Source organism: Harpia harpyja, chromosome 22, assembly GCF_026419915.1.
Source record: "Harpia harpyja isolate bHarHar1 chromosome 22, bHarHar1 primary haplotype, whole genome shotgun sequence".
NCBI classification, from domain to species: Eukaryota; Metazoa; Chordata; class Aves; order Accipitriformes; family Accipitridae; genus Harpia; species Harpia harpyja.
Window position 1 is genome coordinate 2,215,311 of NC_068961.1, and position 27,896 is coordinate 2,243,206.

Here is a 27,896-nt window from a genome sequence, read left to right on the forward strand (position 1 = left end):
AGAGGTCCAGCCCAGGGAGAATCTGGGACATGCGATATTCTGGGGATAATAATTTGGCAGGCTTAGTGATTTAGGTTTTAATGAATAGGATTTGGTTTCTAAATAGGAGGGGGTTGAAAAACACTCGGCGAACGTACTCATACTGGTCTGAATGACCTCATGAAAGCAGAAAACCTAGACATATGTGCCGCTGGATACGGTAACGGGGGGGGGCAGCCCAGATGGCACTGCATGTACACAGTGGACTCTGCAGTGGGATCAAAGGGGCTAAAGAGGGGAGCGAGGAGGGCTGGGGAAGTCCCCTTTGGTTTCTCTGACCCTTCCCCATTTTCTGGCCAGCATTGCTCCTAATGCAGTATTCATCGCCAGATCATAAATGACCAAAGGACAACCCTCTCTTTGCTCCCGCTTCGTCAGCTGCGACAGATGAATGTCCTAACTGTTTCCTCTAAAACCATACGCTAAAGGCAGCAAGCACGAGGGTGTTGGGCACTGGGGATTTTATTACAGGTGTGCAAGATGATTCTTCCCAATAACTATTGAACCCCACGGTCGCCATCGGTGTGCCCGCGTGGCGTGACATGAAAACGTCGGTTCTGTAGCTGGTGCGTCTGTGCAGGGTCGAGCACAACCTGCTTCAGCCTCGAGATGCGTGAGCTGGGTTGTGACCTAGACCTGGGAATGCAATTAGTGTAGCTAGTTCCTCAAAAAGCAAAAGATAAATAAGTAATTTGAAGCTGTTTTTCCTAACTATTCAGGGTACAGAGTTAAACTCTAATTCATATGTACTGTGTGCGGTAGTTGTTATGCCACTGAAGCCTGTGGGGTTTTTGTCCTGGTGATGATTTTGCATGAGTGGGCCTGGGTGGGTCCCAGCGAAATCGCCAGAAGATGCTCTTCAACTTCAGAGGTCATGCCAGGCGTGCAGTAAGGGCTCCCAAACAGCCATTGCTAAGTGGCTCTTTGCAGAGCAGTGGAAAAACTGAGATCCCTTATGGAGTTTGAACCGGCTCCTAAAGAGGGGAGCCCTGTTACTGCAAAACCAGAAATTGCTAATTAAAAAACCCCAACTTCATAGAATATTTTCACTTACAGAAATGATGCTGCAAAGTTTACATGCTGTCTCCACGTTTCAGGGTTTGATGTTGGTCCCACAGCAGAGCGCGGTGACTTCACCGGTGCCCCCCCCCAGCTAAGGGAGAAAGCCAGCTGCCGGTGCTGCTGCTCTGGTTTCATAGCCACTGCAGGAGAAATCTCAAATTGTGGGTTCAGGCCTGGTAGGATAAAATCCTTTTGGTGTCAAGGGTTTGGTCTAGATGCTGCAGTGCAAATGAAGACTCTTTTTCTTTCTGGAAGTCTTTGCAGCTGGTTGTTTTTTAATTTATTTATTTTTAAATCTGAATCTGTTACCGATGTCCAGTAAGTAGCTTCAAAAAAGCAGGGAGCAGAGAGTTGGGATGGAGGGGGGAGACAGTATGCAGAACTAGCAAGGAATTCTGTTGTTTTCCATTTTGTATCCAGTTCAATTATTATGGCGTTCCTTTTGACCTCATAAACCGGGCTGTTCCTGTGTAAGCAGAAGGAGATGATACCATCCTGAGCATGTACAGTCATTTTGGAACAACATTTTCAACACATTTTGAATTTGGTTATGCTCATAAGAAGTGGAATTTGCCTTTCCTAAAAGGAAGGGTAAAGCATACAAAACAGAATAATGTCTTTTAGGAAAAATATACTACCTGATACCTGCTTGCTGGTTTGTGCGTGAGTAGCAGAGACGGGAGAAATACCAAGCCACAGGCATGCTTTAGGGAGCCATTGATACTAAGTTTGCATCCCGAACCCAAAAGACTGTTTTAGTGTTGGAATTCATTTGCTGGTGTAGGAGACGAACAAATTATTGTTTCAAATCTCTACATCCAACATTTAGATTTGAGGCCAAGGTGTTTTCTCTTCTTGACGTACGTAAATGTAGCTGTGTCAGACTCCTCATTGCACCAGCAGCAAAACCATGAGAGAGGGATGAGGTCCAGGACCTTCCTAGCCCCTCACCAGCCAGAAATTTATGGCATTCCTACTCCCCCTGCCCCCCAAAATTCGTCTCTGACCAAGTCTACAGCAGATGGGTTTTCAGCATTGTAACCTTCACTTCCTCTGCCTGGCGAAATGCTGCTGAGTTGGATTTATTTTGGCTGGAGATGACGATTACTTTTTTTGTCTGTCTGTCTTGCTCTGACAGCCTAACAAAGCCATAGCAGTGCCGAGGGAGAGCATGTAGGTTCAAAAGTAGTTTGACGTTTTGCCATTGGCCTCTTTCAGGGAGCTCGGAAGCCTGTGCCGATGAGTGTGCAATGAGTGTGCGAGTGGATCAAGTGTGTTACAGCATGTGGGGTCTCATTGCTGAGCTTCGTCTGTCCTCTGAAAAGATTAGGAGAAGGATAACTGCTCACCTTCATTGTACACCTGGGACAAGTCTGTTTCATCATACGTGAGCAGAGCCTATGTGCATTAAAGCCCATGAATTTTTTTGTTGTTTTTTTATGTAAGAAAGTAATGGAGCAAACTCCTGTTTGCCCTACCTCTACACATGACAATAACCATTTTCTTTGACAGATTAAGGGTCTTTTAAAAAAAACAGGTAATGTGGTTTTCCATGACTTTGTCTTCCTTTACTTCTGGAGTAGAGCTCTTTGCCATGGATAAAGAGAGACGTGAGAGTGGGTGGGCGGGGAGGAATAGGGAGTCCTTCCTTACGTGTTTAATTCAGATCCTAGGTGGAGTTTTAGCTATTCAACCATTCTTAACACCTGTGTGAGCATTTCCCTGTCCATAGTCCTTTCCACCCCCTCCCTTGGTTTATAAGGTTATATTGTTTCTGAAACTAGAGCGTGTTTTTCTGGGCTCTTATTTTTAAAGTTAAATGACTGAAAGTACTGAACTAAAACTTGCTGGTGACACTGACTTTTTACCACCTAAAATTGGCAGTGATCACCAGACCAGAAATGGAAATTGGCAGGTACCACTGGATGTACAGGAGTTCAAGGCCACACCGGTACCATCATGTGCCAGCATTGAGAGGCAATATTAGTCCTTTGGGGATTCAAGGTAAATAAAGGGCTGGGTGAAAGGGAAATGGAGAGTTCAGAAATGGTAGTAGCATAAACCTAATGCTTTGCACTAGTCCTAACAATTTAAGATAAATGTTCTTCTATTTTTCTTGTTTTGTTTGTTAAGGATGTAAGGAGTCTAGTTCTTGCATATGAATATAAATTTAAATTTCATTGCTACTGCTTGAAAGACAATAATGTATGGTGAGGAACACCTCCCTTTTAACTGTGCTGCCCGATTGCTTCAAAACTGTTTACAGATGAGATGGCATAGTATGGGGTTTGTATGCAGGTGGAATCTATCAAACTGATCAGCCACAAATGCAGTAATTGACACTAAAGCAGTGACAGCACATCTGATTCACTGGTCTCCTACAATATGCTTCCTAGATAATGTTCCGTGGTTTTGTTGGATTTTTCTCTTGCTAGAAGCAGTAAGTGCATATGTCAGAGCCTAAAGGAGGATTTCAGCTGAGGCTTTAAAGATTCTTTGGTGATTCCACATGCCTGTCCTTTTGATATCTGGCTCGAGTCCTCAAAAGATCCTATTTTATTTTCCTGAAGCTTCATTTTAAGAGTTTGGGGGGATTTTGTTTTGAAGCATCTCAGAGAGGCACCTGAAATCAAGCACCCGATTGATTGCATTGGAAAATTCCAGTCTGACTGAGGGTTAGCACAGCAAAGGATATAAATGCTCAGAGATACCATTTGCAGCTAGCTCTATCCAGCAATCCTCTTCTCTTTATGGAGCTGATTGACTGAAGCCTGCTTGACAGCTTGTTTGCTGGAGATGCCTGCCTCCGCATCAGAGACTTTAACAGCAACTGCAGGGAAATATTGACCAAAGCTTGCTGCTTAATCCTTCCCTTTTCCATTATATTTGCACACGTTTGTTCTTTAGGATTCAAATGTTTATGTATTTCAGAATGGGGTGGTTTTTTGGTTTTGGGTTGTTTGGGATTTTTTTTTTTGGTTTTTTTTTTGCAAATACTTAAGTTGCAAATCGTGATTTCTGTCTTCAATATCAGTATTCATTTTGGCCATATTTTATGATAAATGACCTGGGTGACAGACTCGGTGCTTCTAGAAGACGTTCCCAAACTTCAGATCAGTGCACATGGGATATTTTATACACCAGAGAAATGCTTCAGGAAAGAACAGCAGATTACGAATGCTGCCTTCCTGGGCTGTGCAGGACATGGGGGGAGCAGGCCAGGTGCCCAGTTTCAGGGTCTTGTGCCCCTTCAGCTGTCCCCAGTGATGAGACACATCCGTATGTGCTGGCACAGATGAGCAGAGGAGACACACAGCCTTCTGTCGCAGCAGCTGGGAGTCTGGCACCTAAAATGGTGCTAGAAACCCTTGTTTAGGCAACTGAACCCTGTTCAGGCTGCCTTGGGAATCTTCCTGAAATAACATGCAGGTGAATGTGGTGCCTGTCGTGGAGGAGCTGAAGATGAATGGGTTCTTGCTGATGGGGGTAAAAAAAACCCCACCAACAAAGCCCAACTATGCCAATTCAAGGGAAGGTGCTTTAAACGGCTGCACTTCAAGAAATTAAAAGGGTTTTAGGCAGCAGTGAAACTGCTCTGAACAGGTCTTGGGTAAGATCAATCTGCCAGTGATGGATTAGCCACAGTGAAAATACTGGTCTTTGCTCCTTTCCTTTAGATTGGAGGGAAAATGTCACTTCAGTCACAGCACGAGTCTCAGCTGTAACGCGTCTCCCTTCAGTACTGGCATGCAGCTCCCCGCTGCTGGGTGGCATTGGCTACTGAGCTGACATAAACTCTCTGTTTCTTTGACAAGCCACGTCATTTCTTGGGTGCCTTTGCAGTACGGGTATTTCTACTTTGCCTCCTCTGTCAGTGTCCGAATGGACATCACTAGGAGAGCACCTCTGTGGCAGTCCTTGTGGCATCCACCTCTTCTCCCAGGGTCTCCGTGTACGACATGATCTCCGTTCCCCATTTTAAGCTTTAATCTGGCACTTGAGCAACAAGGGAAGAGTCAGCGTGGGATATTCACTGTGGTGCTGGAGCCAAGACATCCCCAGAACACCTGCAAGATTAATGAGCCTTTCAAAACGCCTAAAACAATTTTTTTCCCAGGAAGCAAAAGTACCATCTTTTTCTTTAGTAAGAGAAACTTAGCAATGGTTGTTTAACATGAGCTTAGCTGTAGGCACTCTTCCAGGCTGGGTGGGCGTTGTTTGCTTTATGGGAGTCTTTTTTTTTTTTTTTTTTTTTTTTCCTTAACGTGCTTCCCCCAGATGCTGGGAGGTGTTTCAGCTGTTTTGTGAGTGCATGAGGGCCTGCGAATGCGGAGTATCTCACTGAAACAGCCTGCTCCCTTACTGAAGCAAGCTTAAGTTTTGAAAATGGTGTGGTGGGGACTCAACTGGGGAAATAACCTGCATGAAAGCTGCTGCAGGGCAAAGGACTTGTGCAGTTGTGTTTCACGTTTCTTACCGCTCCTCTAGTTTCATAGTTGGGTAAATGTCTGGGAAGATCTTGGCAGCTTCAGTTATCTTTGAAATGGAGAATTTACCTTCTGAATCTTAGATCTGCCAGGCTGAAATCCCCACGCTCACTGTTTTTGGCCCTCAGCTCTAGGGAGAGAGGTTGTGTTTCTGTTTGCTTCTTTGTAGCTAGGGAGGAGTCAACTGGGGAAGCAATCGGTAGCGGTGGCTGAAATCCAGTGTGGCAAAAGTCTTGCTCTCCCGATGAGTGCTGAAGGCTGATGGAGAGTGAGGTGAGTTACAGCCGCCAGAAGGGTGGAGCTAAGAGTCTCAACTCCAGTCTTCCAGGTAAGATATTTGCCCTTGATTAAAATAAAATCAGCTTTAAAAATGGTATCAGCCAAATACAGGTGGGTCTGGAGGATGGTTGAATCTAGGAAGCCCAGGTGTCCTTACAGAAGGTTTCACAGAACTGCTGCAGTAGCCCACGGGACTGAAGTGCTTAGGTGCTTTTGGACCTCCCCCAGGGAGCCTGTCTGGACCTTCAGGTATTTTAATATCTTTGGCAGTCTGCCCATCAGTTCTTCTGTTTTACCTCTTTGGCTTGAGTTTGTCTGAAATAATCACCTGAGCTGGCACCTACTGGAGCAGCAACTCTTGCATGTTGACCCTACTGAGTGTTTCTCCAAGGCGGCAAAAATAGGTGAAGCAAGGGGAGGGAGGTCAGGGTGAGAGCAAAAAGGAGGAATGTCTTCAGGCACGTTGAGCAGTGAGTTGTTGATACGTCAGCTGAGAGTTAAAGCTGCGGTTTGGACCAGAGGCTGCCCTTGCTGGTGCAGCGTGTTTGCACTTTTGAGCTCTGCGTGTCAATGAGCCCTTCCACATGCTTGGGCTGTGCAAAAGTCCCAAGGGTTATTTTGGATAGTAAAACACAAGAACAAGTCTCCAGGAGGAATAATGCCAAAGCTTATATCAATACTGCTTAGCTATTCCTTATGCGAGAAGTCTCTTTTTAAATCACCTACTTAATTTTTTTTCTGTAGAAGCAGCTTACAGTTAAAAAATATGCATCATGAAGGATTCCCATATAAACCTGTTCAAAGTAAGGTCTTTTCCAAAGTATAAATTGGGTATTTTTCTTCTGCTGCAGTTTCCCCTGTTTCGTGGGCCAAAAGTAAAACAGAGAAGACATGAATTAAAATAAACAAACTTTTCCCTGACCATTGTCCAAAAGCAATAAAAGCTGGACAAGAGCGATTCTGTCATCCCACTGTCTGATGGGGCAGCGGTGTTCTTCCCATGCAGGTCTGACTCCTTGCTCTCACACAGCAACCCCCTGAGGTGGGCGCTTGCAATAAGCATGGATGTAGTGATTCGTATTTCATAGATTGCACTGTCTGAAAAAGACGCCTTCAGAACACCCGTGAGCTTAATGAGCCTTGCAGAGGCTGGGAATGATATAGATGGGTAGTGTGTGTATTTCAGTAAATTTGAAGAAGGTAAGTTAGATAAGGCCTGTAAAAGACCATTGGGATCATCTGTCCTCGCATGAAACAGGTATGATTCCTGCAGTGGGAATGCTAATTTTTTCTTCTACAAGGAGTGCCAGTTTGGGCCTGAGATTTGAAGAAAAAAGGGGGTTGTGTTTACTGCTGTCTGTTCTTAGAGTCTTCTCTCTGTCACTTAACAGCATCCGGAAAAGAGAAACCTTGCCTTGGTAAAATAGCCTTTTCTCCAATTTGAACGTTATGTTTTCTTTAGTGAAAGGAAAAAATTTACTGTTTCTGTTGATGAACGTTGGTAACCTCTGCAAGGGTTTTTTTTTTTTTTTGTTAATCGTGCTAGAAGAAAATGTGCTTGATTTTAAACTTATGCTTACTGGTTTTTTGCTGGAGTATTAGGAGCAGCTTATTATCGTTACTCATACAGTACCACAGAGATACTTGGTGCTTTGTGGATTTAAAAAGGGGTCTGCTAATGGTGCTCCTAGGCTGTGAGATGCTTGTTCTTAGCGCGTACCAGTTCTCCTGCTCTCTCTGCGCCTGTTCCAGCACAGGAAGCATGAGCAAGGACTTGTAGTTCTATGCTACACAAGAATATGGAAGCATCTAATGAAGTTTAAAGATGGCAGGCTTAAAACTGATAATGGACAATAAATACCTTCTCAGAAGCGGGGAATTGGCTGTATGGCAGTGCTGAAACCAAGTATCTTATATATGTATCGAGTATCTGGAGAAGTTGTAATGAATGCTGATAACCTTCAGAAAGGAGCTACTTGTTCTTTGAGTAGCTCTTAAATAGTAGAGGTTGGGTGAGATTTACTGAATGAATCAGAGTACCCCAGATCTCACTGCATTTCACTTGAAGCCTCTCATGCTAGCCGCTGTGAAGGATGAGCGCAGTGATCTTGCTGGATTTCAGGTCTCATCCTTTCTGGCAGCCCTGATGGCTGTGGTCTCCAAAGGTCACGTCTTCTCCATCACAGATACTACGCTGGCTAAGAAGGCTTATTTATTGATCTACAACTCTGGGAGAGGGGGATGCGAATGCAGGGGAGGAGGTTACTGATCTGGCTAGACTAAAGTACCCTCACATGAAGTTTTCTTGCTCTCATGACAAGTTCATTTTCAGTATAAGTTAATTTCACAACTACTGATTTGGAGAGGACAAAAAGGCAAAATGAAGGAAGGTTGAACCTGAAAGGAAGTTTTCTGTGGAAGAGCTTTAAGAGGTTTGTGGGAGGAAAATAAAGGATTTTCTCTATTTGAGCTCATCACTTACTTAGTCTGTTTAATGCACTTAATCCAAAAGTGTGAGCATTTATTGTAATTCATGACAGAGGTTTTAGCTTTGTGTCATGTTTTGTAAATTAGCAAAATTTAAGATGAACAGGAATAGGTAAGGATAGAGCTTCAACGAAGACTTCCAAGTGATTTAACACACAGCCTTTTTATTTTAGTGCTTCTATTAAAGTATGGAGAGAAATTCGTCACATGCTTCAGACTTACCCTTGTAAGATTAAATGTTTTATCTTATTGTACTGTTGCCACTGACCCTTGGCTGCTGGTGTGGGTGATAGATGTGAGAAGTAAAGTTATCTTACTGTAAGAATAAGACTTATTCTCACTGGCTTATTCTCACAGAAGGAAGAAGGAGGTAAATTCCATTTTTGCTTCTGAGGTATTAATGTATTCCTGCATTCCTCACTGCTTCCCCCTAGCTGTCAGTCATGCTGTAACATATGAAAATGTACATCCTAGCATGCATAAGCTATTCAGAATGGAGATTTTTAAAAATACATTAGGTGGCAGAAAGTAAAATTGGCATTTGCTTCCATTGACATAAAGTTCTTTTTCTGACAAAAATCCATGGTGGTTTAGGACTCTGATGGTATTATGCACACTTGGTATTGGGTAATCTTCAGTACTGCGGAAGCGGGCTGAATGTAAAGTATTGAGTTCTCCTCGTACATTTATTTGTGAATTGGGAATAGTGCTGCCAACACCAGGCTCCCAAGTATGTGTAATAATGAGCCTGATTTACATACAATGGCTGCATTTAAGATGTTACCTAGTGCTTTTTCTTTCCTTGGGTCTCTTGCAACCTTCTTTTTGTTAAAACAATTCCTCCACACATGCTCCCTGAGCTGTGGTGCTGAAGCCAATGGAGATAGTGGTTCTGTGGTTGAACATGCAGTGTAATTTCTACCACATATTAACTAGACAGGTGTCCAACATGCCAGGATTTCTAAAAATGCATTACACAATTACAGGAAGTAAGTGATGAGAAAAAAATGGTGCCCATTGCTTCATCTTTCAGAACAGCAAGACAGATTTATGGGAGGGGAAGAAACGAAACTTCTAAGGAAAAGAGAGTGGGAACTAACTCAGAAAACAGCCATGGGAGCCTGGAGGTTTATCTCCCTGAAATGGAGAGCTTTTCAAACCTCCTTTCAGGTTTTCTTTGTTCCTTTGTTTTTTGTTCCATACTGACCTTGACTATGAGATCAATGGTTCGTACCCGAGATACATGGAGGCACAAATTCAACCTAGGAGGAGTTTGGGACATTAGAGGACAGGCTGGTTTTCTGTCCAGGAGGTGTGGACACTCTTTCCTTACATCATGTTTTCAGTGCTTCATTTTGAGGGATGTGTTTGTGTCAGCTTTTCAAGTCTGGGCTTCAAGAGCTGATGTGTAAACTTCTTAGAGCAAGCCCTAGGAGCATTCAAGACAGCTACCTGATCCCATTGCATTGTCTTTTGTCATTTCCAAAGCACAGATTTTGTCATTCCACTCCATCTTGACCTTAGTAGGATGAGTTAGAGTCTGAGAATTGCCTTTTTTTTTGTTGGGTTTGGTTTTTTTTTTGTTAAAGACTGCTTTCCATTAATTCTGCATTACCTTGCTTTTCTAAGTTTAAATCTTAAAGCCATACTTAAAGTCCCAAAGAAGATTTAGCCACACAATTGCCATTTGACATGGGAAATTGAATGGCTAAGCTCCTGCATATATGCAATAGCTTGTACACTGCTGGGTAAATTGTATAATTGTTCTTCATACATTAAGCAACCAATTGCCAATTTATGTACATATGTAGGTTCATCCTTTACCAATTTCCTGTGACTGATAGTTTCCAGGAGATTAAAAGAATAGCCGGTTCCTGTTTTTTCTCTTCTCTTTATTTTTGTCCTTTAGCAAGAATATTTGTGTGTGTGTGTGTTTTTAATAGCATTCATTCCCTAGAGAATAATCTCAGTCCTTGTTTTAGCTGGCCTCCTTCTGAGAGTGTGTTAAATCTGTAGCCAAGATCAGAGGCAGCTCTGGGCAAATCATTGGGCTGTTATTAACCTGCCTCCATGGCAACTGCTGCTCGCCAGCCTGAGGACAAAAAATGTTTTTATTCTGCTGAGTTGCACAAAAGGTTCTAGTGATGCCTTGCACAAAATGGCCATTGAAAGGGGAGATGCAGTGATGTGTGTTTGTGCTGTACAGTTTCATATTTAAATCATTTTACACTGTTGTGTTGGAAGTGGGATATACAGCTGAGAAGTTCAGTGTGTCGGCCATATGGAAAGTAAAACTAGCAGAAAATTGGAACTAAACTTATTTTAATACTACTTATTTTTGTCAGCCTGAGTTCGCAGGCCTTCAGCCTGCAGTTGTCATCACTGCGTTAGCACGTTATTTTGTGAACATGAACTAGGCAAACATCATCATGGTGTTTCAGTTGTACTGTATGAAGATACTTGCTGACTTGGGGTTACAGAGAGAGACCATAAAGCAGGTTTCCTGGAAAGCTTTCATTTTTTTCAGAAATCCTCTGATTTGTTTCAGTTCTTGTTTGGGAAGATTGGTAAGCGTATCTTAGTGCTTGATGAGCTTCAAATTTTAGCTGGTTTTGAAAGCTGCTCTTGGCAGTAGTGTTTTAGGCTTGCTTTAAAACAAAATTATAAAACCGGCTATATTGCTCAGGCTAGGCATGGATTTAAGCTGCTCATAAAGAGTGTTCACAGTGGGATCTGTGGGGGGTCTGGCAGCCCCAGCACTGTGATGAGGTTGTGTCCCGCAGTTAGTTACCCTCTGGCAGGAGGCTGTGCAGCTCTGCTGTCAATTTGGGTGCAGAATGACTATGTATGGAAGGGTGCTGTCTCTCGGAAACGTGCTGGTTTGGGATGCTTCCTGCACTTGCAAGTTGGCAGCGCGCTATTTCCCTGCGCATTGAAGTCTCTCTGCTCCCTGCTTTAGTCTTGCCGTGAAGGTGAGTAGTTTCTGCAGTTCCACATTCGGGCAGATTTCTCTGTCTCGTTCAAAATAGCGCGGTTGCTTTAGACACCTCTTAGGGCGTATCTTGGCCGTGGTCTGCACTGATAAAGTGAAGGCCACCCAAATATTGTGATGCCTTTTTCTTGGGCTGTAGAGGAAGACGTAAAAGATGCTACGTGCAGCTGCCAGTCGCTGGGAGGTGAGAGGGGGTTGGCTTGTGTTCTAGTGTCTGTGGATTAGTGGCAGATATTGTCATGTGTTCGGGTAAGAGATCTGACAAACTCCAGGGCGAATGTTCCGCCAGTGGCCTGGAAAGCCGGCTGTGCAGTGTGGGGTACTGGGAGGACAAGTGCCTGGTTCGGGGGTGTTAATCGTCAGTCCCGGGTATACGCCAATTTTTAGTTTTGTCAAGCAGGCTGCTCCCATTTTCTGAAACCAGCAGCTTTTCTTTTGGACCTCGTCAGTCCATAGGCTTTGCTTCCAGCTGTTTTTATTTCCTAGCTTTGATGGGATCCTTCTGCGAAGCAATCTGTGGATCAGCACGATTAGGTGATCAACCTGCTCCACACCAAGCAATGATCTAGCGTTAAGTCACCTTCCCCTTTAGGAGTGCAGCCCGAAAGGCTGTTTGTTTTATGTGGCTGTGACCGCATGTGTGTTGAGCGTTGCCTGCTGGATCAGAGCGTGGTTACTCTTGGATAATCCTTCACTGCAAATCCTGCACCAGGTGCAAGCGTTTCTTGGATTAACTCGCGGAGGTTTGGGCCTGACCCGGGAGCAGATGCTGCAGAGGCGAGCCAGCCTCACATGTACAACTGCCATCGCGCCCGGTGTGCGGCTTGTGAGCTGCGTTCAGGCAGATTCCCCGAAGCAGAGGATCGCTCTGCAAGGTCTGGTGTCTGAACTTGACTCCTGACCTCTGTGTTAAGACGAAAACCAGAGATGATTTCCTCTGATAGCGTGAATTTGGATTTTGTTTGGCCTGTCACTGCTAAGCTGCGGTGTTTGTTCCTTCGGCAGTGTTCTTGTCATGAAGGTAGTTCCTACCGAGTAGACTCCAGCTGTGGGCTTGACTGTAAAAGCTTCCCAGGCTTGTTTCTGTACAATTAAATCTTGTCTGCAGTTAGCAAAGTGGTGTTTCATAAGTCATTTCAGTGGTGATAGCTGCTTAAACCTGACTAGGACACTTGCTAGTGACTCTCTAAAACAAGAGTTTCCCACTTATGAAATGGGAAGGGTTTCAATTATCAGATGCGTATTATTCCCCAGTGCTTCATGGAAGTGCCTGCTCTGCAACTCATTCATCAGCGGGAAAGGGAGGGGGATAAAAATAAACTTGCCTTGTGTGGCGGATGGAGACTTGCTGATCTTTGAGAGGAATGTTGGGGGTGCGAAGATGCGATGTGATGTACGTACTTGCCAGCTGTCTCCCTGCCTTCAAACGCTTTGTCCCTTTAGCACCTTCCTGTAGAAGCAGCGGGCTGTTCCTGCGACATCCAACGCTGGTTGCTCCATTAAGCGTTGTCTTAATGGCTTGTGTTTTGCGCAGTTGTATGAAATGCACATTAATGGAGACAGCTTAATGCCATCACCCTGAAGTAATGAATTGGTATGGATTGCTATTACCATTATAGCGCAGTTAAAAGCTGTGTTTGTTGCCGATTTACATTTCCCAGCTCTGCAAGCAGATGGGTTTTCAGGCCACGCGGTTGGGAGGAACCTGGCAATTCAGCTGCAACCTCCTTTATTACAGTGTTTGTAGAACAGCAGTTTGGGGGGGGTGTTTTGTTAACTCAGACTGCTTAAACAATACATTTCATTAAAACTGATTATGCTACTGCAGACTGTATTCAGGGATCACTGTAAATCCAGTGTATCCTATAAAACTGGAAACGTATTGTCTGTGTAGTACAGCTTCATCTCACTGCTCTTGATCAAAATTGCTGCTCTTTGGCCCCCGTTCAGGTTTTCTGTTGTTAAAATATCTGTATCCCTATAACCTCATATGGATTTATACAAAAAGATACTCAGGAGCCATGGGAGAGCATAGGGTAGTTAAGTTTTGCAGACCTGAATGTGTCCCTCTTCCAATGAAAGTACAAAGTATCTCTTACTTTTCCAAAAGGCTTCATTGTCTTGAGTATTTGCTTCTCTGGCTTCCCGAATGGTGCCAGCGTAGCTGGTGCTCCTGCTGTTAGTAATGCTGAAACATGGTTAGCTCTGTATGAGCAGCTGAATCGCAATGAATCACTTTAGACGAGTGATTTTTTTTTCTTTTTCCATTTCATAGGCTGTCTCATTGATCTCCTCTTGATCCTGTAAAGATAGGAGCACTCAGCCCACTTTCTGGGCTTTGAGTCCATACCAACAGATCTGTAGGTCACTGCTTTAGAGGGTGATGCTGTCTTGCACTACTTATAGATTTTTGCTTAGCATGTCAATGCCTGGGCATTTTAGTCCCTGTGGCTTTTACCAAGTGGAGGACAGATATTCTTTTCCTCATAATTTGCTTTTTGCTCATAATGTTTCTTTTGCTTTCTCTCTTCTGCTTAGGTTGCTTTGAATGTTGCATTAAGTGCCTAGGAGGAGTGCCATATGCTTCGCTCGTGGCAACCATTCTCTGCTTCTCGGGGGTAGCGTTGTTTTGTGGCTGTGGCCACGTGGCGCTCACGGGAACCGTGACTATCCTCGAGCAGCACTTCTCCACGACTGCCAGTGACCATGCTTTGCTGAGTGAAGTGTAAGTATGCCTCCGATTTCCATTAATCCTCGTAACACCCTCATGCTAAATGAGTAGAGGTGGATTAAAACCTCAGTCTCCATCCTGAGTATTAGGTTGCTTGTTTGTCCAACAGCACTCAGTGGTTTTTTTGGTGTTCACGCACAAAGAGCCAGAGTGTGTATCCTGCTTAACCTGTTTATGTTGTGATACTATTTAATATCTTCATCAGTGCCATTGACAGCGGGACTGAATGAACCCTCAGCAGGTTCGCAGATGACACCAAGCTGAGTGATGCAGTCAGTTCACTTGAGGGAAGGGACGCGACCCAGAGGGACCTTACAGCTTTGAGGAGTGGGCCCCTGCAAACCTCATGAGGTTCAATAAGGCCAAGTGCCAGGTCCTGCGCCTGGGTCGGGGCAATCCCCGGTATCAATACAGGCTGGGGGCTGAAGGGATTGAGAGCAGCCCTGCAGAGAAGGACTTGGGGGTACTGGTGGATGAAAAACTGGACATGAGCTGGCAATGTGCGCTCACAGCCCAGAAAGCCAACTGTATCCTGGGCTGCATCACAAGAAGCGTGGCCAGCAGGTCGAGGGAGGTGGTTCTGCCCGTTTACTCTGTTCTGGTGAGAGCCCACCTGCAGTTCTGCATCCAGCTCTGGGGTCCTCAGCACAGGAAAGACATGGACCTGTTAGAGGGGGTCCAGAGGAGGGACACAAAAGTGATCAGAGGGCTGGAACACCTCTCCTGTGAAGACAGGCTGAGAGAGTTGGGGTTGTTCAGCCTGGAGAAGAGAAGGCTCCGGGGAGACCTTACTGCAGCCTTCCAGTACCTAAAGGGGGCTTAAAAGAAAGGTCGAGAGAGACTTTTTACCGGGGCCTGTAGTGACAGAACAAGGGGCAACTGTTTTAATCTGAAAGAGGGTAGATTTAGTGTTTGTTGGTGACACAGAGTTTGAAGGATGACAGGAATAACAGGGAAGTGTTGTTCTTTCCATCCCTGCCTCAGAAGAAGGTGGACCGGTGTAGTACAAACGGGAAAAAAGAGAGAGAAAAGACTGGAAAAGAGCCTAAATGTTTGTCCCTGCAACCGTAGCCTTTGGAAATAACCACCGGTGAAATACTTGGGGCTTTTGTGTTCCGGAGGCTTCTCCATGAAAACAGAGGAAGGCCTGAAGGCCTGCATCAGGTCCCGGGCTCGGCGCCCAGCCGCACCGGCGTGAGCCTCGCGTTCCCCTTGGCGCTGCGGGACGCGCGGGTCCCAGGCTCTGTGCTGCTGCTCTGAGCACGCTGGGCATCACGCAGCCCCTCCAGCTGAACTGCCAGCCTTTGAAAAGGCTTGTGTCCGGCAGCAGCGAGGAATTTTGCGGGAGCTGTGATGCACAACGACGGCACACCCGCGTCGGGATGCCGACCGGGTCTGGGTTCGGCCTCTCGCCCGTTGCTCGTCGCAGCGCAGGGCCGGCCCCTGGAGACGTCTCCATCCCGGGGGTGGCGTGAGGAAGGGCAGCCGAAACCCTCCCGTTTTTTCTTTTCTTTCCTCACTGCCTCCCTTTATGGGCTTGCAGACACAGACCTGCCAGTTCACGTGCGCAGCTGACCCCTTCCCATCCCCAGGGATCGCGGATGTCGGTCCTGCTGCCCCGTTTCAGGGCTTCTGCCCCGTTTCAGGATCCTCTGTGCCCAGACCTGCCGCATGGCTGTGGGTCTGCCCCCCACCAGGGTCCCCCACCCCAGGGCCGCCCACCGTCGCACCCCGGCTGCGGCTCGGCACGGCGTCCCCAGCTCCCGCGCACGAGCCACGAGGACCCTGCAGTTAGCCACAGGATTTAGCGAGAAACTGTGAGCGGCTATTCTTCAGCAGCTGAGTAACAAAAACACCCTGTTCTTCTGTCAGTCTTCGTTTGAGGAAAACAGAAGAAATTGCCAAAGCAGCTGTAACAAGCAGCAAGTTTTAAATTTTGGAGAATTGTTGACAACGTTTCTTGTCAAGTCAGCATCAGCAGCTGGGGAAACGCATAATTCCTACCAAAGCAGCTGAGATCTCAGACTCTGTGGAGGCCAAACAAGAAAGGCAAGGGAGAAGAGGTGCTAGAAAGGGGCAAAATAATTTAAGGCCACAGAGACATTAAATGAAAAATATGCTAGTAAGGCACCGTTTGGAACAGATTTTTTTTAACCGGGTTTCGTATTACTGTTTTCTGGTAACATGCATTGAGTCTCTCCTAGGCTATTAATGATGGTGAAATGAATTATTCTATACTCTCTCAAATCCTGACTTAATTTTTTTGTGCTTCACAGCACAGGTGCAACAGATTGATCCTGTTATTTTTAATCAGTTTGGAAAACAAACATAACACTTCCCACATCAAATTTTAAATGAGCAATATTGTATTTTGATACAAGGGACATGCTACTGTCTGGATAACATTTAACTGTATCGATGGTAGTCATCAGTTTTCTTTAAATTAAGCTAGAACATGCAGATTCTCCTTAGCGATCTCTGCTAGCAGCTACTTAGTGGAGACTGGTAAGAATTGAAAAAAACATCTGAGGAAAAATATATTTATCCTTAGAAAACTGGCAGTATGGATGTATAAAATTAACCTCTCTGTTCTGTGAATAGCTTCATCCAAAATATAATCTCAACAATCAAACTATTTTTAAGAAGGCATAATTTCTGGAGAAGTTGTGCTAATAACGAAGTATGACTTTTGGAGACCAGAAGAAGTATTGTATGGAAGATCTGGCATTCTGGTCTTCCGAAACAATTAGCTTCAGATACTGAATCTGATTGATAGTATTGAGAAATTATTCTTTCCATTTACGTATTTTAGCCAGAGTAAAAATACCATATAAGTGTCATTGCAGATGGTAGATTTTTAAGGAATCGAGAACTTTCTCAAATAATATCCGAGGGGAGTGCTTATACCATGTGCGCTGAGATCATCTTCCTGTGGATGGTTCCATAGTACCTCAAATGAAAGCATTTCCTAAATATTTCTTTTATTTTTTAAAAATTTAATTACACTTTGGGGAGCTCAACACTGCCATGACTTAAGGCACTGAAACTACCAGCTCACTTGGAAGTACCATCCTAGGCTGCAGAGCAAACCCTTCCTCCTCAGGAGAAATCACTGCACGTTTCCTGAGTTTTGTATCAGACAAGTATCACTGAATTTACAGACTTTTGTAAATGTACATTAACTGGATTTTACAGGTGGAAACGGTGAATTTCAGGGGCTGCTTCCTTTCCCAAAGCCAAAGGAATCACCACAGAGCCTGGTAGTTCAGCCAGTAGTTTAGCTCCAGCCTTTGCCATTTCAAAGCCCTGTGTTGCTCCTGTCAGACATTCCCTGAGTTAGGTGTCAGGATTCATAACAGGAAAAAAACCTAAAAAATCTCCATAGTGGAGACATGAAATTGTGGCTTCAAGCTGGTGACTAATACCAGTCAGAGTAAGAACGGCAGCACAAACAGGGGATGCTCGAGCAGATGCAAGACTAATGCACATCAGTATTGCTTAACTGTAGAAGCGGGATAGTCGTACTGGTGCTCTCCTGAAGCCTGCTTGCTTAAAATGCATTAAGGAGCCTTGAACTGTATTTCTAGAAAAGGAGTTATCTCATACCTATTATGATTTGGGAGGACTGGCTTTGTTTTTATAGGGCTGAAATCTAATTACATCTTTTTTTCTTTTCCATTTTAGAATACAGCTAATGCAGTATGTAATTTATGGGATTGCATCATTTTTCTTCTTATATGGAATAATCCTTTTGGCAGAAGGTTTTTATACAACAAGTGCTGTGAAGGAGCTGCATGGAGAGTTCAAAACGACAGCCTGTGGCCGCTGCATCAGTGGAATGGTAAGTAGCATCAGAAATGGGAATAGTAGTCTTTGCTTGCTAAAACCTCTTGGGCTTGGTTAGACTCCTGTGTTTTTGAACAACAATATTTTGCTGCCGCCTTTGTTTAACTCCTTATGGGTGGTCAGAGTCAATCCCTGTTGCTGGTCCGTCTTTGATCTTCGCGGATGCTTGGTCAAATCCAAATTCTGCCGATGGACTGTTGGGGTGCTACCGTGGCCTCCCTTATTATAAAGCTGAACCCACTGGTCTGAACTAAGTTGATGGAGACTGCTAATTTTAAAACACTCAATGCAAGACAAAATGAAATTTGTGTTTTTAAACATGGAGCACACTAGTGATGCTTAAAGGCAGACTGTGAAATGGCTGTGCTTTGCAGAGCTGTTTAAATAACAAACTGTAATGCCTCTGACTTCCATAGTCAATTCTGCTTAAGGATGTCTGGAACCTTCAGACAAACAGTAATGAATGAAGCTTCACAACATCTTTGCACTTGAATCAAGTATTGCTGTCTTGGGTTTGCAGATGGCAAAAGGCATACAGATATAATAGTGAGTCTTTTTTGCAAAGCTGAAACACTTAAAGCCTTAAAGTCACAAGCCATCTTCCCTTCAGTGTACTTCTGTATTAGAACAAAATTTTAAACAAAGTTTAACTAAAAATAAAACTTCAGATTCTCACCCACGTTGCCCCCTAGGGCGCACTCTGCAAGAACAGAAACATAACTATGTTTCTGAGACAGGATTTCAAAGCTATTTCTGAAAATCTGAATTCAAAGCTCATAGTTATGGAGGAAGCTAAGCAGTATGACAGATCGCCCACGGGAAAGTGTGGGTGAAAAGAGAAGAGGCTTTTGATGTGATTGTTGCATTTTAATATACAATCTATATCCTGTACTCAAAAAATATGTACTTTTAGCTGGTTAAATACCAGAGATGCATGTTTATTTTCAAGAGGATTAACAATTTTCCACTGTGTTGTTGGATACTTACTGAATTTTTGAAGAGCTAATAAAAATAAGACATCCGATCATTTTCCAGTTAAGCAGCTATTCGCTTGCTCTTTTTCTAGCAAGTATGATCTTCAGTGAGGAGCAAAATTAGATCCAAAGCAGTGTTTTCCAAAGATCCAAAATACAGTAGAAACATACACATACATGCGTTTCTTCAGTGCAGACAATTGCTTGTGCAGTTGAGTAGTTGCAGGCACATGATTGTCGGTTGCTTATACAAATACCAGTGTGACACATGGAAATAAGACAGCAAAATGTGTTTTCATGTTTGCCCATATTTGTCCACACAATGAAGGAGAGAATTTAGCAGCTGAGTAATGGCTTGGAGCTCTGGTAAGATGCATCAGTATTCACTGGTGACAGTCATGGCGTAAATGCCTGTATGCTGCTGTGTAGTGGTAGAGCTGCTTAAAACATCAGGGTTGGAACAAGGTTTGTGAGGCGATATACCTTAGCAGACTGGTGGATGCAGCTGGGTTTTGGACAGCAAGCTTTTGGATATACGGTGATTTTTTTTTTTTTTTTAAGGTTTTTTTTGCCTCTTTGATTAAGAGCTCCTCTACTTCTTCCTCCATTACATTACCAAGCAAGGTCCTGAAAGGCAGTCCCTTCCATCTTGCATAAGGTTATTAGAGAAGACAGACTCCCAACTTTCCTAAATTATTTCTGTGGGCTGTGGTGATGCAGAATAGCCATTTCCCACAGTTACCGCATTAAATGAGAGCGAGTGTGTTTTTTTCCTGGCTATTTTAGGAGTTAAAGGCTTTGTGTACTTCCTCTCGTGCACACTTCCACATACACATATGCAAACCCACATTTTATGTATAGTCTATCTGTAGAAATCCTTTACACTGGTCCACTTGGTCCTTACCAAAATCCAAAGAGAGAATTCTCAATTCTCGCATAAAACATACAGGTCTGGTGTATGGCACTATCTAATACGAAATAGGGTATTTCAGTTCAGTTGTGTATAAATTAAAGGCTAGCTGGGTTTTTCATGGGCCTTAGTTTTGCAAGCACTCCCACCTCCTCGCACGTACAACCTTTGTTGACCGTAAAACCTAACCAATTGCTCAGCCTTTGCTGTAACGTTTGCGGTGTTGCTCAGCACGTCTGGACGAAAACCTACGAGGGTGCAAACTTCCACCACTGCAGCGTTAGTTCAGTCCATCAGTTTTGGGTCAGGCTGAGACAACCTGCCCTCCCAGAGCCTTTCCCACCCTTGCTGTTCTTCTGTGGCACACAAGTGTCAAGTGAGATAGTACGGCATCAGTGCTTTACTGGAAGTAAAGCCTTTCCAGGCCACCGACGGTTAAATAACGGAGAAAAGGGAACACACAAGATGTAACAGCATTCCCCTGCTTTCCAAGTAGGATCCAAATCCTGGTCTCCCTAGGAGGAGGGAGCTAGGACTGATGCCAGAGCTACTGTTTCACCATAAAACTTAGAAGGAGAGAAAAGGGAAGGAGGTCCAGTGGGAGGGGGAAGCTGGAGATTTCCAAAGCAATGAGTGCCATACCTTATAATCTCATCAAAGACAACACTTTTTTTTTTTTTTTTTTTAAAAGAGCAAACCCAAACCAGCAAATTTCAATGGAAAATCCACAATTCTCTAAAGTAAAGTAACTAATTTTCTTCTTGGCAATGTGTATTAGATCAATCAAATCTTTCTGATGTGCTGTAATGGTTGTGGTATGTTTTCAAAAACAGGTATTCTGAAATGTTACATTCAAAATTGATTTCAATAAATCAGGGAGTATGGGAGAGCTCTGTGAACATTGATTCACTCTATTGTTTTGATTTGCAAGTTGCATAGAAATGCTAGTATGTTACAGTTAATTAAAAAAAGTCCTTAAATTGATTTTTGTTGGAATTTTATTGCTTTTAGCTTACAACCAGCATCCCTGCTTAGTGAGAATCTTGAGAAATTAATGGACTGTTCTTTCAGGAGGTCAAGCTGTTTACTCAAGCAGGCTGATGAAAAAGGAAAAGTCTGAATTATTTTCTCAGTAGCACTTAAACTACCGAAGTATTTATAAGCTAATGAGAATACTGATTTTATTTGTGCTTGGAAATCAAATGTTCTATTACTTGATTTCTTGAAAGTATGCTTAAAGATTATTTTGAAGTATTTTTAAGGAAAATTGAAGTATTCTTCTCAAAGAATAAACCTCAAGTGCGTGTGTTTTCTCTGTCCAGTTTGTTTTCCTCACCTATGTGCTTGGAGTGGCCTGGCTTGGGGTCTTTGGCTTCTCTGCTGTGCCTGTCTTTATGTTCTATAACATATGGTCAACTTGCGAAGTCATCAAATCTCTTCAGACAAATGTGACAGTTCCAGGGGACCAGATCTGCGTGGATATCAGGCAATACGGTACTCATTTTAATCCTGATTAAATGCTTTATCCTTTCTCCTTGGTCTGTCTTCAGTAGTTTTGTCTCAGCCTTATCAAATGAACCAAATGCAAAAGTATCTTGTGTCTCTGAATGTGCTATTACTTTTCTAATTAATTCAGATTACACTGATCTCTTTCCGGATGCAATCAATTTAACTGAACTGGCAAGTCATTTATCTAAAATGATTTTGTATTGGTTTCCAGTACTATAATATTAGATTTAAAAATAGATCAGCCTCAAAATAAACTGCTTAGAAACAGGACTGAGAAATGGATAACCAGATTCTGGTTTTTGAACCCATATGCATATATGCTTTCCTTTCAAGAAGCTGTTTTTACATTTAAATATGAAGTTGACACCCAAACTTTGCTCTAACAATTACTTTCAGTTAAAAGACCAAAAACCTGCATTCAAGAGTCTGCCTTAACTATTAATGAATTAATACTGCTTTCTGATGACACACAGAAATCCAAGGGGGGTGCAGGTAGCAGAGGAGTGGGAAAATGCCTTAAAATAGGGTCAGGCTTTTCATTCCTTCAGGTGAATTTTCCTGAAGTTTATCTTTTCAGCTTCCCTTGTGCAGAAGAGCTTTTGTCACCATTACTTCTGGCTTCATTTTAGCTAGCATTTTCTAGTAATGTTTCTTTCTTTGGACTAAGTCATTCAAAGCTGAAAAAACAAATTCAGAATTGCAAAAGTAAGAAAGCTTGGTTTTGCTTTCCTTATCTGGGCCATAAATCCAGTAGAAGATAAGATATACTAATTTTAAAAGCAGAAAGTCCCAAATCAGTTAAATGTTTGCATCCTATTTTAGCAACTGACAGCAAGAGGCTGGGAAGATGTTTTCTTCAGCAGCAGAGTTTAGGAGTGCAGGGAGAAGATGCGGTCCTCCACCTTTCTGCTTCTCCTGGTTGTTTTGCAGCTGTATGTGTAGGGCTGTGCCGTTCCTCTGATCAGTAAAATCATTTGGGTTTCAATGAGTGATGGGAGAGAGCAGCTCCTTAACAGGCAATTTGCGTCACTGAACTGTCCTCACATTTTTGGGTGGAAGCTGTAGCTAAAAGGCTTCAAGTGTGTATTGCAGTTGCAGAGAAGAAGCTGGCTTTAAAGTAAATCCTAAGAAATCTTTTTGCAAACCATACCATCCCGAGATAGTTTCAATGACCTGCCCTTTACAGAGTTGCTAAATCCAACCAGCTGAGTTTGAAATGCGAGTAGTATGGAGGAGACAAACTGGTTTTCTCGTTTCAAATGGGTTTTGCTTAAGCTTTACATCTGTTACGGGCCTGAAAGTTGAGGTTATTTTAAACTTTCTAGGTCCTGTCGACTTTTCAGATTTTTCAATCGTGTAAGTAATAGGGAGTACATGAGGTACGGCAGACCAAGTTTTCTTGTAGCAGTGTTCACTTAATGCTTTTGTACCTATTGGAACTAGAACAGAATAAGTCCTTCTGTAATTCTTCCCTCTAGCTCCATATTCACACTCTTCTACAGTAGTTACTTGTTCAAGTAGAACTTAATCTCGTAAGTGCTATCCTGAAAGGTGCCAAGTACCTCCGAGATGCAGATTATCCCTTTCAGTGCTGAGTGGGGGAGTAGGCAGTATGTGACTGGACCTGAAGTGCAAAAACCCAACCAACCATTTGGCTGCCATATGGGAAAACCGCATCTGAGAACACGCCTTGGCAGCAAGCCTCGGTATAAGGAGAAAGCACAACTCGAGCGAGTTGTTTTAATTCCTCCCACCAACTCAAAGCTGTACTGGTCAACGTGTGGATGCCAGAACGGGAACACAACTGGCAAGTGGGCAGAAAAGATGAGAGGGGAACAGAAAGCATGTGTTGATTGCTAAAATTAGTGGTTTCTTTTGCTGTGGTATTTCAGGTATTATCCCTTGGAATGCTGTACCTGGCAAAGCCTGTGGTCCGATTTTAGAGAACATCTGCAACACGAATGAGGTACAGACACGTAACCTGTGTGCAGCTTTTGCCTACAAGTCACTTGGGCACCATGTAATAAATAACTTGATGAAAGTTTTTAAAGAAAATCAATACTAGTAGTATAAAGAGATTGATTTAAACCCAACACTGAAATTGTGTTAGGTCACGCAGAAAATGGAAGTTACTTCAGAACGTTTTTATTTTCTGAAGCTTTGAATACCTTGCTACAAAGTTGGTTTTACTATCCTTATTCTCTAGAACAGTTGAAATGCATTTTATACTATCCTCAATTGCCTCAATGTTTTTAACTTGTTTTTTCTTTAGTTCTACATGTCTTACCACCTGTTCATTGTGGCTTGTGCTGGAGCTGGTGCCACTGTCATAGCATTGGTGGGTAGCATTTTTTGTTGTTTTATTGTGCAACATGTTCCTTTCAGGCTTAAGATGCTTTAAGATTAAATTTTGTGTATCTTAAAAATAGTGATAGTAGACATTAAGGAGGGCAAGCTGTAATCACCATTATTTGCTGCTATGGTTTGGTCATTGCAAGTCAGCAGGTCCCGAACTTTTGCTTTAAGAAGTCATCTTAACCCACCTCCTCCATCTTTAGAAAAAAAATTCTTTGCATGTCCTTTGAAAATCCTACTTCTACCCACTATTTCTGTTTTTATGTCCACTATTTCTTTTCATTTTTGTAGTTTATTTGATCAATGGCTTGTAACCTCTTGGGTTTTTTTGTCTGGACCCAGGCCGTTTGACTAGTCCAACTCTGCAATGCCAATTACAGGTAGCAGTTGGAAAAAGGGATGTTAACAAGATGACTTGCTTCGTATGTCTTAACGCTTCCTCTAGCTGCCAGCTTCTAACTTCATGTCAGCCAAATCCAGGTGTAACAGTCGCTATTTGTTGACGAAATAGCCTTAAGTCTGTATGTAGATTACCTCTCCAGATAAATGGCCAGTTATTTATCTTGCATCTTCACCCTGGAAGAAGCTCAGAATAACGTCTGTTGTAAAAGTATCGACAGTTGCCCAAATGGGCTTGAGCTGTCACCTTGTTGTATCTTACTGTCCTGTATTTTGTTCTCTTCCACCAGCTGATCTACATGATGGCTACTACATATAACTATGCTGTTTTGAAGTTTAAGAGTCGGGAAGATTGCTGCACTAAATTCTAAATTGTATAAGCCCAGTAAAGAGCTGCATTGCGTAGCTTGAAATACCACTGACACCCTAGGCTAAAAGTCTAGCTTTCTGAATTTTGTTACAGTAATTGTAAATAGCTTCAGTAAGCATCATTTAGCTTATCAGATTAATAAAATGACTTCGTGTATATGAACTATGATGTGGATGAGATCTGGCTATTTTTTCATGTCGAGAGGATTCAGTTACTGTAGGGGTATTTGTAAAGGATCCTTCTGAAGATGGGGTGTTTCCATTTGAAGTCTCCATTTGCTTTCTAACAGTCATCTCTAAAACAAATACTGGAACGGTTCAGGGTCAGAATTACTTATCTATTCTTCATCCTGAACACCAAATACAACCACCCCCCCACCCCCCCGAGTACAAAATATATATGATACAAAAAAAAAGCAATAGTGAAGTAGTGCCAGTCTCTTTCGGCAGAAATCAGAAGCCCAGGTATTATGAATTAGTTGGCTTGTATATCCAGTGCACTGATGTGATAAAGTTGATTATTTTCTTTTACTTCATTTTTACGCAATTGCCAAATCACGCTCTCTCTGGAAGGAAATAGATCCTTGTATTAGCTCTGCGTAAAACAATCACATTCTTTCTTTTGGACCCTGAACTAGTAAGAAACAGCGTATAAACAGCTTCTGTTCTTGTATGGCTTGCACTTTAGTAACTGATTTCTCAGTAGCCAGATCTCAAAACTGTAAGTATGACTGCACGGGAAGCAAAACCATGCATAGATCCTAGAGACCTTTTTACACTGTTGGGATTAAAAACAAAGAGAAGTGAATCAGTGTTTTCAGATGTAGATTTTTTTTTTTGCAAGAAGTATGGTGAAAAGAAGTTGGGAAGAGATGAATGCACAAACTAGAAAAAATCCACATAATAATAATAATAATAATAATAAAAATGAGCAAGTTGCTACATGATATAAAACTCTTCACCTGATGTTGGACAATGGAAGTTTAAAATGTAGTTATAAAAATATACTTCTTAACCCAGAGATTGCATGCTTTTGCTTAGTTTTGGACTCATGTTTTGCTGTTTAATTTTTCAATATGTTAATGTAGCCTTGTTCACGTAAATAAAACTGTTTACAGTTTCAGGTTTTTTGGGGGTGGGGGGTGGGGTGGAATTCTCATCTGCTTGTTGGGGGAAAAGACTTACCAGGACCTGGGCTTGGATATGCATAAACACCACAACCGTAGAAAGCGGTTCTTCTGAGCACCTCGTAGTTTACAATTATGTATATCGCCATGTACAAAACTTTTTTCCTGCTTTCCCCCCATTCTGCATTTTAATTGATCTGTACAACTCTGTAGCTCATTTTATTACTGTTATACTAACTTTCTCTAAATTGTGAATAACCGACTGAAGTATTAGCATGCCAAATTCTAGAGATCTTTGAAAATAGCCTCTGTGCTTGTTTTAATAACAGAATGCTTATTAACGTAGAATAACTTTTTTTTTTGGTCGTTATTTTAAAGAGCGTCTATTAATCTAACTAGCAGCTTGCTTTGCCTCTTGACATGCTCACTAGCCATCATGCTCACCCTTCTCTTCCAGATCCACTTCCTCATGATACTGTCTTCTAACTGGGCCTACTTAAAGGATGCAAGCAAAATGCAGGCCTACCAAGATATCAAAGCAAAAGAAGAGCAGGAGCTTCAGGATATCCAGTCTCGGTCAAAAGAGCAACTCAATTCTTACACATAAATGTATGCCACAGTAATTCAGCAGAAGAATTCTGTAGCTCTGACAAATCAACAAATAACTGCTCTGCAGTACAGATGTGTGTCTACCAAACAAAATTAGAGAGAAGTGCAAAAGCTTCACGTTCCAGCTCCTGGAACGCTTTCACAGGGAAATCTTCCCAAGGGTAATCTTCCATCCTTTCATAGAGAGAATGGAGGGTTTATTCCAGGCATTTTAAAAGGCAACACTTCACAATAAGTGACCAAATTATTCCTCTTTGAGACTTTTGGTATTTAATATTTCACATGTTCAACAGCATGACGTCCTGCACAAAACTGTGGCAGGTGCTCCAAACCAGCAGGCAGTAGATCTCTGCACGTGATTTAGTATCTCCGTTTATATACCAAATGAAACTGTGGCCAGCTAGGATTTCTGACAGCTCGTGCTTACGTGACAGCACAGTTGCAGCAGTTTGAAGTTGCAACGGGGCCGTCTTTGAACACTATTTACATGGGCCACAGGAACAGCACTCTGCTTTTGTGCCACACTTTTTTATGACGAAGCAGTCACACTCCTGTGCTTACCTGAGTGCTGAGCAGACGTCCTGAGTTTTAATCTTTTTATTAACTATTTAATGGAATGTAGATCCCTGGATCTGGATAATGATCCCCTTCTTTGAAAATAAATGTCAGCTTTGCCTTAATATTTATTTTCTATAAATGTCTTAGCATTTATATAGTGGCAGGAGACCATTATCCTACATTTTAAGTAAGTGAAAAGTGTTACCTTATTAAAATGACACTGATCTGACTATTCCAAATGAGCGGATGAGAAAGTTTGCAGAGTTTTACACAAACAATAAAAATTACAGCCATAAAACAGAATACAGGATGTCCACCTTTCTCTATCTTGGTGCTTAGCAAATTTATAGTCAGTGCTTATGTGTTTTCCTTTTTACAAATTAATTAGCACATGAAGAAAACGTGGTGTTCAGAAAAAAAAAAACAATAAACTGGTGCCATTTTAAAAGTCATTTCCCATAGAAGTCTGCCTTCTAATTAATGTTTTTTTTCAGAAGCATTCAGTGATATCTTGAGTATTAGTGATGGTATATTTGGTGTTTGTTCTATATGATATATATATATATATATATAAATGTTGGGGGGAAAAAGTAAAATGCATCAGTCATTTAAAAAAATTAAATATTTAAGTCATACCCATGTTAAGCTGATGTGTGATTTGATAGTTTTGACTGTTTGCTGAATATAAATCAAAGGAAGCACAAATTTCTTCAAGTCAGTATTAAGAGAAAAGGCATTTTGGGGGGTATTAATTTCAAATATAATTTTTTTGTTAAATATTGGAGTCTAATTTGACAGTTTCAAAAAAGGGGCAAAGTTGATCAATGTAGAGCAAATATGACAAAATAGCCTAGTGTATGTTCTTACCTGTTGCATGAAGGAGACATTTCTACAGCAATGCAGGTGATGTTCTAGCCCAGTGTTTGCATAAGGGTAATAATGGAGGCAGTGTCTTAAAGCCTAATTCTTTTCTAATTCAGTGTAGCTATTACTGGGAGTTTTTGAAGTTTTGTTTAAGTAGTCTAATATTTTTATGTAAAGAGCATTAAATTTTGCTATGTATAAATTTTTGTAACCTAACAGTGAATCAATATTTTCTATCAGTGCCAAGGGCTTCCTGTAGTTACATCCAAGTGTTAAAATAAATATTTGTAGATAATAGA

The 27,896-nt window shown here is 42.4% G+C and overlaps 1 protein-coding gene across 8 annotated transcripts in view; it reads left to right on the top strand.

The window, feature by feature from the left end:
* Nucleotides 1-27,896, top strand: part of GPM6B (glycoprotein M6B) — a 112,576-nt gene extending 84,680 nt beyond the window's left edge. For 3 of the 8 annotated variants that reach the window (XM_052773814.1, XM_052773816.1, XM_052773813.1), the window contains exons 2-7: nucleotides 13,885-14,071; nucleotides 17,762-17,918; nucleotides 21,130-21,301; nucleotides 23,209-23,282; nucleotides 23,589-23,654; nucleotides 26,024-27,896. In XM_052773814.1, the coding sequence (XP_052629774.1) occupies nucleotides 13,885-14,071; nucleotides 17,762-17,918; nucleotides 21,130-21,301; nucleotides 23,209-23,282; nucleotides 23,589-23,654; nucleotides 26,024-26,173 (806 nt within the window). In that variant the 3' untranslated portion in view covers nucleotides 26,174-27,896. Of the gene's footprint in view, nucleotides 1-2,985; nucleotides 3,106-5,828; nucleotides 5,917-13,884; nucleotides 14,072-17,761; nucleotides 17,919-21,129; nucleotides 21,302-23,208; nucleotides 23,283-23,588; nucleotides 23,655-24,360 lie in introns of those variants that run through there. The other 5 variants (XM_052773810.1, XM_052773809.1, XM_052773811.1 and 2 more) reach the window with 4 other exon arrangements.